The sequence below is a fragment of the Austrofundulus limnaeus genome, unplaced genomic scaffold (genome assembly GCF_001266775.1).
Source record: "Austrofundulus limnaeus strain Quisiro unplaced genomic scaffold, Austrofundulus_limnaeus-1.0 Scaffold270, whole genome shotgun sequence".
NCBI lineage: Eukaryota > Metazoa > Chordata > Actinopteri > Cyprinodontiformes > Rivulidae > Austrofundulus > Austrofundulus limnaeus.
Genome location: NW_013952672.1, coordinates 715,908 through 726,301, shown reverse-complemented (window position 1 = coordinate 726,301; position 10,394 = coordinate 715,908). Strand labels below are relative to the sequence as shown.

Genomic DNA, 10,394 nt, shown 5'->3' with positions numbered 1-10,394 from the left:
GCGGGGTCTCTTTCTGCCCCCCACGACCCGATCCCGGATAAGCGGCAGAAAACGGACGGACGGACAATTTATATTGTTAGTCTAAATTATTACATTTAAAATTATAACTCTAATTCAAGCAGAATAGCCTATTGTCAACATAATTATGGAGTGTGATTTATTTTCAACTCAAAATATCTTCAAACTAATGAAATATAAAGTTATTAGTGAAGAAAACCCGTCTGGATAACAGCAGACTGACTGCTGGTAAAATATACGACAGGTCTGGACCACTCGTRAATTTTGTTCGCATCTGAAAAAAATCTTAGAATACGAAAACATTGGTGAATGCCACAAATTCTCCTAAATCACTCGTACGCACAACTTAAGAACAAATCTGTGCGTATGAACGGTTCTTGCATGAGGCCCATTATTCCTTGGGGTGTGTTTACATTTTTAGGAATTAGGTGTGCACCGATTCCAGTTTTCTTGCCGATCCCCGAACTTTAAAAAGCCTTACCTGCCGATTCCCAATTTTGGACGATACATCTAACCAAGTTTTAAAATCTTATATCCAGTCAAAAAGTATTTTTGATCTTGTTTTGAGACTGATTTACTAAACAAGAACTGATTGTGTAAGAATAATCATCTTGTTTTCAGAATGTGTAAGATTATTTGTCTTGTTAGTCTGAAAATTTGGCTCAAATTAAGTCAAAGATTTCTGCCAATTCCCAATATGAACAAGTTTTCTTAATTTGTAAAAATTTGGATAGACATGGTAATTTCTCTTGAACATAATTAGTTATTCAGAAGCCAACAATAATCCAGTTTTATTTTTCTCACCGTAATACCAACAGTAGCAAGTGAAGGGATGTAAAAATGAAAACAAACAGCTCCTGGGTTTTCTCACTTTCCATGTAGTGATCTTTTGACACCGGCTTTCCACGGTGTGCGTGTGCTTCCTCTCTGCTGGCTAACAATGCAGCTCAGGAAGTCGTGTCAGGATAAGGGCCCAGACTCCCAGGCTCGCCTTCGTGTGTGCGTCCCACTTTGAGGCGCAGAAACACGGCGTTGGTAATCCCAGAAAAAAGAGAGTTCAGTGTTGAACAAAGCTGTGGATCTGTTAAAGGGAATTACAGCTCCAGGTGTCTTCAAAGGAACGTCTGCCATGTCCCTCTGGCTGGTGAGTCCTGCTTCAACTTGTCATTTTTTAAACTGTGGGTGGTCAGATTTGCTCCCACCACACGGTCATCCTTTCCCATCACACAATGTCGAAACTGCTGGTTAGCAGTTTCATGCTAAAGGGAAACTTTTCATTTAGTACCAAACATTACAACCTGCTGAGGTTTGATCTTATGCTCTGTTGCTAAAAGGTGAAAGGCAGGAAATAATGTTTGTCTGAGTCTGTTTGTTTGTCTGTTTGTGTTCATGAACCAGTAGATGGAGTTTAATGAGCTCTCAMTGGATGTACATCTACWACAGATTCMCTTTTGGACTCGGTCCAAATTCAGTGATWGTTTGAATTTGCAGGATTTCCAACCTTAATGCAACCCTAGAACTGCCTTTCTAATCTAAATAGGCCAGTTTAATCAAAACAAGTCACAATTTAAAATATTAATTAAATTAATTGATTCCAACATGCTCATCGAGCTCTTTTTTTTCCTTCTGTTTCCTTTTACAGACATTTCTCATCTTTTTAACATGCATTGACATTACTTTTACTAAAAAAGAACTATTTTCTTGGTGCGAACATGTATATCTTCAGTATTTTATTGTAAAGAAAACATGGATTTATGAGATTTGTGAATCATTGCRTTCTGGTTTGTGTTTTATTGTGTTACCTTTTTGCCTGGTTTAACTGTAAGGCCTGTAGCTTTATAAATACATTTGACTTTGACATCTATCTTGTTCTTTTTAAGGCTTTGACATAAAACAGAGGAGTGTTTAATTCATCTGCTGGAAAAAACTGGCTCTATTTTTATAGCCCAATTTTTAACGTTGCAAAAAAAAGTAATAAATACATGAACAAATGCTCTGCCCACCCGCTCTCCATTTTCTACATTAAGTTGCAGGACCCCCCTCCTTTTTCCATCACTTTAAGTGCATCATTCTATAACCAGACAGCCTGGCTGACCCACCCCACCTCCGCCCACTTCTGCCTCCCCCTCTCCTAATCTTGTTCCTCCTGATGCTTTGGATGGAAGATGCTGCTGCATYTAGAGAAAAGGAAGGATGGAAGGATGGACATTCATCCACTTTTTWAAAAAAAAAACCTGCATGTCAAATGCACAGATACTTTTTCTTGAATCATCCTAAGAGGCTTCTCAGTTTTCTTTTCGRGTCTTTGCATGTCTGAAGGACAGCAGAGCCACGGGGGGAGACCGTAGAGGACGTGAGGACGGTTTGGGAGAGAATGGGCGGACTTGGCTGGCGTCTCGCCTCAATCATCAATTGGTCGAAATTTTTCTTGTGTATATTTTCATTTTGGAAACTGTGGGAAGACAAGAAAAAGGTACATTTAGAATTCTAGATGTTTTCAATTAAATGTTTCAACTCTGTTCATGCAGCTGCTGAAATCAGTGACTTTCTGAAGGTTAATGCCTTAACAGACAAACCAGAGAATAAAATCAACAGATTGCATTAAATGAAGGCAGTATTTGCATTATCATCTAGGTGCTCTTTTGTCTCTTTCTGTTTTTGGTTTCAGTTTTGTAAAAACTAAAGGATTGAAAATGATAATTAATTCTTAGAATGTCTTAATCATTTTTTATGTCTGGAAGAGTTTTGGAAAGACAATTGATTTGAGTAAAACAAGAAGGCAGCACGACGACTCAGTGGTTAGCACTGACGCCTCACAGCAAGAAGGTCCTGGGTTTGGACCTGGGGTCTTTCTGTGTGACGTTTGCATGTTCTCCTTGTGCTTGTGTGGGTTTTCTCCAGGTACTCTTGTTTCTCCCACATCACAAACATGTACAATAGGTTGCCTTCAGGCCAAGGCCGTCCTTACAAAAGAGATCTGCTATCTCAGTGGGATTTGACTTGTTAAATAATGTTAAAAAATGGAAGAAAGAGATATGATTTACAGAAATTGTCTATTTTCAGAATCTACTGGACTTCTAATACTAAAATGACTCCAACAACTCCTCGTAGTGCTTTACTGTAGGACTTTATCAGTCCCTCATGTAGTTGTGAAGGAATTTTGGCCCACTCTTTTTTTCAGTTCATTGAGATTTGCAAGCAGTGGTTTCTGACCAGCTGAGCATTTCAATCATGAGGTTCTCAATTATGATACAACTTTTGCAGCATCTTGGTCCTTTTTATTTTTTTTCTGCCATCTTGTTGAAGATCAGCTGCTGTGTTTTGGATCGTTGTCCAGTTTGATCCAAGCTTCAGCTGCTGGACAGACAGGGTGTCTTCACACCAGCCATGTTTGGTCTGCTTTAATCAAACTGTAGTTTGTTTGCCCAGAAAGTCCGGTTTGTTTGGGGAGATGTAAACGTAATCAAACTCTGATGCAGACCAACTCTGGTCTGCCTGAAAACATAGGTCTCGGTTCAGTTAAAGTGCACTCTGGTGCAGTTCGATTGCATGTGTGAATGCCAAGTGGACTAGAGATCACTCCAAAAGCAGGAAATGGACTATAACATAGGGAATTTAGAGTAACAGCAGTAACAAAGTTAATCATACAGTACTTTGTAATATACAGTACCTCACTGGACATCTGGATAAGTTGGACATTACTGCTGTGACGTTGGACACCCCTACTTGGTGAATACTGCCTCATGCGGAGCATCTTGGTCGCCTTTTATAAAAAAACAATATTCTCCACGGTTCTGCCTCTTCTTTCTCTCATGCTGAGCTCATTGTTGAAGACTGTTTGGYACATTTGCCAAAAACAAATCAAATAAATTCTACAACCTCTAAAACCTGACGTTACTCTATTTGTTTACATTTTGTGAAGAAGGAAGTTGTGCTCAGTGTCTTCTTCAGAGGTTTTTGTGTCGATTCCTTCAGTGGTTTTTGGTGCAGTGCTCCCACAGGTGAGGGGGGCGGGGGAACAGGTTGTTCACAGGGTTTAGTTTGTTTGACAAAGTGCAGTGTGAATGTGGACATCACCAAATGAAAATTTCAACAAATCTGGCAATTTTTGTCCCCAGTCGAACCGAGTCTGACTATCAAGTGTGAGTACAGCCATAGACTCACATTTGACTGGTCATAGTCAACTCAATGACTGTGAGGTGCCCAAAACCACCAACCTTCCAGCACCTTGCTTGTCTCGTACTATGAGATGTTTGTGCCGATACAATATTTGAGACAAGCCATTAGTTCATCAGTCCTGTCAGACTTTAAGTCTCTGTCTCGTAACCTTTCACACAAAACTTAATGAAAAAAATCAGAACTTTTGAATAGAGAATTCTTCATGTATCTGTATAAACATGATTATTGAGTCATAATGTTTGCAAGTTTTCAATGTTTGCAAAAATCCAACAGTTTTTTTTCTTCTTTTTTTTTTGTTTTAAAAATGAGAACCTGAAATGTTTCACGTCCTCCAGCGGTGGTGTCGTTGTTTCCAAAGGTCAGCGTGTTCTGCTGCTGGGAGGGAGTTCTTCCTCTCTGTGTTTGGGAGGAAAAACGTGCACACACATGTGAGTGTTGTGCAGAGGGAGTGGGGATGGTATTGTTTTCAACAGCGGGCTGGGAAAGGGTGTGTGTGTGTGGAGGGGGGGCCTGCTGGTATGTGTTCCTCTTCAGTCTGTCAACAAGTGAATGCCCCCTTCATCTAACAGGTTCTAGGACATCTGCCAAGATGTCAGAACCCCTCTGTTTACACCATTACTCCCCCATTATCTATCGGTTTATCTCCCACCTTTATCAATCTGTTTGCTGAGACACTCGTTAGTTTTTAGCTCTTGTTTTGCCTTTTTTTCTGATAAACATTCTCTCTTATTTGTTCATTTTTAATATTTGTACAGAACCTTCTCTTGAGGACTCAGGACCATGTTCTACACCAAGTTAGGCTTAGTTCAGCTGTCTCAGCTCAGATTTACAAATTAGGTCAGAAATGTTCAAGGTTAAARAGGTACTGAAACAATTCTTCCAGGGATCACTTATTTAGTTTTGGAAAAACGTCATGTCTTTCTTTGCTACATTTCCACYTTCCTCTTTTGTGACCTTCCACTCACTCTTGAACTCTAATCTCTGCAACCCTCCTGATCTTCAATGACCAGACTATAAACAACCAGATAAGATTAGAAGGGTTTGTTGGTGTCCACCAGAGGGAGCTGAGCTGCAGGTAGAGCTGGTTTCCTGATCTCAGAAGCAGGTTATACAGCTGAGTTTAAATCCACTGCCTGAACAGAAACTGTTCCAGTAAAGTTTGTAGTTCTGCCCGTGTACTTGTGTACCCRGGGAAAGGATTTCATATGTAAATATTCTGTTGTCTTGAGCAAAACATACATTTTAAGACATCTGTCTGCTATTGTCTCATTAAAACCAGCTTTGTCTGATAGATTAACCAAGAAAATCACAATTTTTCTTCTGCTTTATCAAAAAGTCGTAGCTCCTTTCCCTTTCTCCAGTCACGTTGTTGGTAAACATCATGTTCTAATCAGACAAGTCAATAACAGTTTAAAGTTTGAAGCCCCTTCGCAATAAAAAGACCCCATTACGATGTTAAAAATCAGCCAGAACATGGATTGTTTTAGCAGGGTCCTGATGATGTTCCAGGCGTCCTGGATACACAGAATAGAATGTTTTTGAGCATGCACGAACTTCTCTAACAAGGTTGTGGTGGTTTGTCATCATGGCAGCTTGTCGGGGTCCAGGGTGGAGTGTGGGGTCTGTGTGCCCCTGTGTGATCATGTCACGGTAAAATTGTATTTTGTGCAATTGATCCTCAGAAAAAAAATGTAATTAATTATGTTTTGGCACGTGGCAATTAATGTGATTAATGCCACCAGGCAGACTTACTGAAGATTTCCCCGGTCAGTCCGCTCGGTGCTCCTCTCTGTTTCAAATATGACGAACATTTAAAAAACAAAGTTCTGTAATTTATTTATCATAACTCTGGTTTTACTGGACCTATGARCACAATTTAAAAATRGATGTATAGCCTGAAGTCTGTAGTTTTTACACAATTTGGAACATACTTTTAGGGGTAGCAAATATTTCWCWCTAGAGTGATTTAAATTGGTCATGTGACCAGGACATGCAGGCTTTCAGACACTCCAGGGGATTAATYRTCATATTAACGGTTATYGGCTAAATACCACAATTAATCGTGATTAATTTATTTGCCATCGCCCAACCCTACTGTAGCAAGATTGTGGTTATCATCAACATGTCAGGGTCCTGGGTGAAGTGTGGGGTCTGTGTGCCCCTGTGTGACCTCATGCCAAGGTTATGACTGTGATTGTGGTAAGATCATGATTCCTGCCTAACACAAACGTGATTATGGGGCACTGCAGCCATTCAGGTCATTTTGAGAACATTTTGCTGTTTGTTCCCTGTGATAAACAAYTAATWAAAAGGTCMGTGACTTTTCAGGAAATTGGTTTCAGTTTAAACCCACGAAAACCATTTTTTTAAATTTAATATAGAGAAGTAAACACAACTTTCTTGAATGTATTTCAGTGTTTCTATGTTTGTAGACTTTTCTGTATGTTAGAAACAGGGATTAGTTTTAGATATTTTTCTCAATAACATCGTCCCGTTTAGTAAATGTGTCTATGTTGGGGTGGCGTTCAGGAAATACCAGGAGATTATAATCCTGTGTGCCACCAGCTGGATGTGTTTGTGTGTTTCTGGGTGTGGGTGGCTTTGTGTATTTATGCAGTGTGTGAGAAAGATGTAAAGTTGTATCGGAGAAATAATGCTTSTTTGTGGATGTTTGTGTGAATGACTGAGTTTAATAGCTGAAATGATGCTTGTTTATGTTTTCTGGAAGGGCTGAGCTTGACAACAATGGGACCATGTGAATATGTGGATATAACTGTTCCATGTCATTGGGTGCATTTGGTCATTTTTTTGGTTTTGGCTAAGAGTAAAGCATTAATAGTGCTGAGGTTAACATGAATTAATTGTTTTTTTTTTTTATAGAAACCGTTTTGTGCCCTTGTATGTGGGCATGGTTGTGTGAGAAAAGAACCTGCACAAAAAGAGTCATGCATGGGGCAGACACGGTCATTGATAAGAACCTAATGAAGCAGYTTTTACTTCCTGGCTGCTCTGTGTTTCTTTTTACTGAAGGATGTCTTAGAGGAGGTGGTCTGGGCTGTGTGAGGCCCCTGCAGGTACCACATGGCTGCTTTTATTTACCAAACTTCTAACCAGGAAAGAAAAAAACGGATGCTTTTCTCCAGTGCATCCAAAAAAAATCAGCCTTTAATTTATTGTTTTAATGATTTTAAAACCAAAGATACTGTTGCAAAATGTAGATTTTAGCTGCCGACTATTGTGTGGTCGTCATTGTTTAATTCTTTTTATAATGATCTGAATCACAGGTGGACCAATCAAGCTTGAAAACTCAATGAAGCTATTGTATCTAAACAATTTGGAGACTGAAACAAAATTGRCTGCTGTGCTCCTCAAGCCATCCTTTATTATGTGTTTCTCAGGCATATACAGCTCTGGAAATAATTAAGAGACCATCACAGTTTCCCTGTATTTGGTTGAAATCAGTCCACCAAATATTGATTTCTGAACTCTTCCTGAGTTAAAACATTAGCATTGTTGTTTCTAAATGACTATGAACTTATGTGAGGTCTGAAAGAACTGCATCTGTGTCGTCATTTTGACCATTTCTCATTTTCTGCAAATAAATACTAGATTTTTACTTGGAATTTCAGAGACATGTCTGTAGTTCATAGAGTAAAATAATGTTCATTTTACTCAAACATATACCTATAAAGAGTACAATCTAAAAACTGATCATTTTAAAGTCCCGGGGGAGGTGTGCTCTGTGATAAGAAAGCTCAGCTTGGAGACACAGCCCGGAGGCGGAGCTGCACCTAAAGGGCGGTTCTAGGCCCAACCAACTGGTTTTGCTTCCCTGCCTGGCTGCCTCAGGACATTACTGGATTTCACAAACATACATGAATGAATCAAAGCGACACGCTGTGTATGTTTTTGATGAGGGGATGATGTAATAACATGATATAAAGTTGATTTTACATGATACTGCCCCTTTAAACAAATCAGTAATCCTTCTGAAAAAGGCAACTTCCTTCAGGGAATAAACTTTGTGTTTTTATGATGGAAATACTGACCAGCAATAATGTTAGGTGATTTTTGTCAAACTATAGCATTCACGTGAATAACAGAATTAAAGTAAAACTTTATCCAAAGCATTAAACAACTTTTCTTGGCTTACCTTTTTCCCATAATGCACCCTGGTGTCGTGACTTCCTCAAGTAAGCAGTGCACAGAGACCCTTTCACATTGCTGTAAAAGAAACACTGTTTAGTCACTAAATGTCGACTTCCGGAGAGAAAATGAACATTTAGTCTATTTTGTTTTTACATCTAAAGTAAAAAATTTTTTCCAAAATAAATGTCAGTTGCAATTTATTCATCTGAAGGGTAAATACATTTAGAGTCGGTGGTTATAAAATGGACTCAGATTAGAAATAGTCCATGTGGAGGAGAGATGGATGGAGGAAGGGGTCTTGGATGCTGCAGGGTGGGGGGGGGGGTCAGGCAATGAATGAAATTAAAAGTGGTGGGACTTAGAGGAGTGTAAGGAGGGAGGGAGACATGAGAGGAAGAGAGGAGGTGCAAAAGAGATGGATAATAAGTGGACTGCCCCCTCCCCCATTTTGCTCTGGTGGAGAGGTAGGGGCAGCCCAAACCCCCCCACCACCAAAGAAAACCTTTGTAGAACTTTCCCCCGGCAGAGGGGAGGAGAGGCACGGAGCAGAGGCAGTCCGGATCCAGTTTGGAGGAGGAAAACAAAACTCAGAGAGTGACGGCCACGGAGAAATCCGAAGCCCCCGGGTGAACGGAGGGTTTGTGTCCTCTGAAGTCATGTCTTTGCAGCGTTGGACAACTCTCCTCCAGCCCAGCTCAGACCTGAGGAAGCCCAGCAGTGTGTAGCAGCAGCATCATCACTCCTGTCTGTCACCATGCCGTCGGTTTCCCTCAACCTACCAACAGCTCTAGCAGGACCAGCTCGGACCTGGGTCTGCTTGTCCTGCATGTTCTGGGTGAGAGAACTTTGACAGCCAGATCACTTTAGTTGAAATCTCCAGAGTTGTGTGTTTGTGTTTATGTTTGTGTGTGTTCATGTGGGACCATCAGTGTGTTGGGATGTTGGGTGATGGATGTACGTAAAAGGGGTTTGGAAAGCCTGGAGAGCCAGCCAGGGGATTTGTTGGGTGGTCTGTGTTGTCGGGGGTTGGGTGGAGGGTTAGGACCCCGACTGTGTGGGGGGCTTGGCATGGTGACACATTTAAATGAGCAGGRTCCAAACGAGTGCTGAACTGTGATAATCTGAACAGATTGTTTCTAAGGTTTAGTATGCTTTTGATTTTTGTTTGTATGTTTTTTTGGTGTTTTAACTTTGAAATATTACTTCCATTAGTTTTATAACAAGTTGCTACAATTTAGCTTCTTTTTTTAACTTGTAATGGAGATAATTTAGGAAGTTTCACTGTCCTATCTGCTTGTGTGTTCTTTAGTTCACTGTAAGAACTTGGAKAAGTTCCAATCTAGTTTTCCTAAAAAGTTTAGGTTTGATTTTAGGAAAATGCAAGAAAGGAATGCTAATCACTCGATTTCTAAACTACATTTTATGATGAGAAAGAACAGATTTGTAGTCATTTTGGTCAAATTTTATACTGTGTTAGATCTGTTAGCTTTGTGCTTAACAGATAATCACAACATAATCTCTCAGATTATGTGTCGAGGATGACTCTCAGCTACTACCACAGGAGATATTTGTAAAATTGACTGGATTAGGCTGTTTATGTGTTGGTCAAAGTTAATTAGCTGTAGCAGACRTCTTGATTTGRATTGACTTTAACAGTTATTTAATTTGTAGWYKTGCAATCGTTGAGTTGTTTCTGAGGGTTTCATTAAAATCCAACCAGTGGTTTTTGACTTATTTTGCTAACACAGTCTAAAGCAGGAGTGTCAAACTCATTTTCACCRAGGGCCACATGAGTGTTATGGTGGCCCTCGAAGGGCCACTTGTAATAAACTTTGACGTTTCATGTTTAACTTTGACTAAACAGTGTTTTAACACGTCCTCTTTTAAACACTGATAAGAACTAAGTTCATGACTGACTAAACCTGAAATAAATACAGAAATATTATTTAGTTTATCTTTGATGCTGACTTTAAGCAGCTTATTTTCAGACATTAATACTGTGCTATCCAACTAAATTGCTCAGTTACTTAAAGCCAACAGCTCAGGGA

At 39.8% G+C, this 10,394-nt stretch overlaps 1 protein-coding gene across 11 annotated transcripts in view; it reads left to right on the top strand.

The window, feature by feature from the left end:
- The first annotated feature begins 1,087 nt into the window (after window positions 1–1,087).
- The window catches only part of tns1b (tensin 1b), a 90,174-nt gene continuing 80,867 nt past the window's right edge, over window positions 1,088–10,394 (top strand). For 5 of the 11 annotated variants that reach the window (XM_014020870.1, XM_014020876.1, XM_014020867.1 and 2 more), the window contains exon 1: window positions 2,355–2,491. In XM_014020870.1, coding sequence (XP_013876324.1) covers window positions 2,393–2,491 — 99 coding nt within the window. In that variant the 5' untranslated portion in view covers window positions 2,355–2,392. Of the gene's footprint in view, window positions 1,163–2,345; window positions 2,492–8,860; window positions 9,182–10,394 lie in introns of those variants that run through there. The other 6 variants (XM_014020877.1, XM_014020871.1, XM_014020873.1 and 3 more) reach the window with 5 other exon arrangements.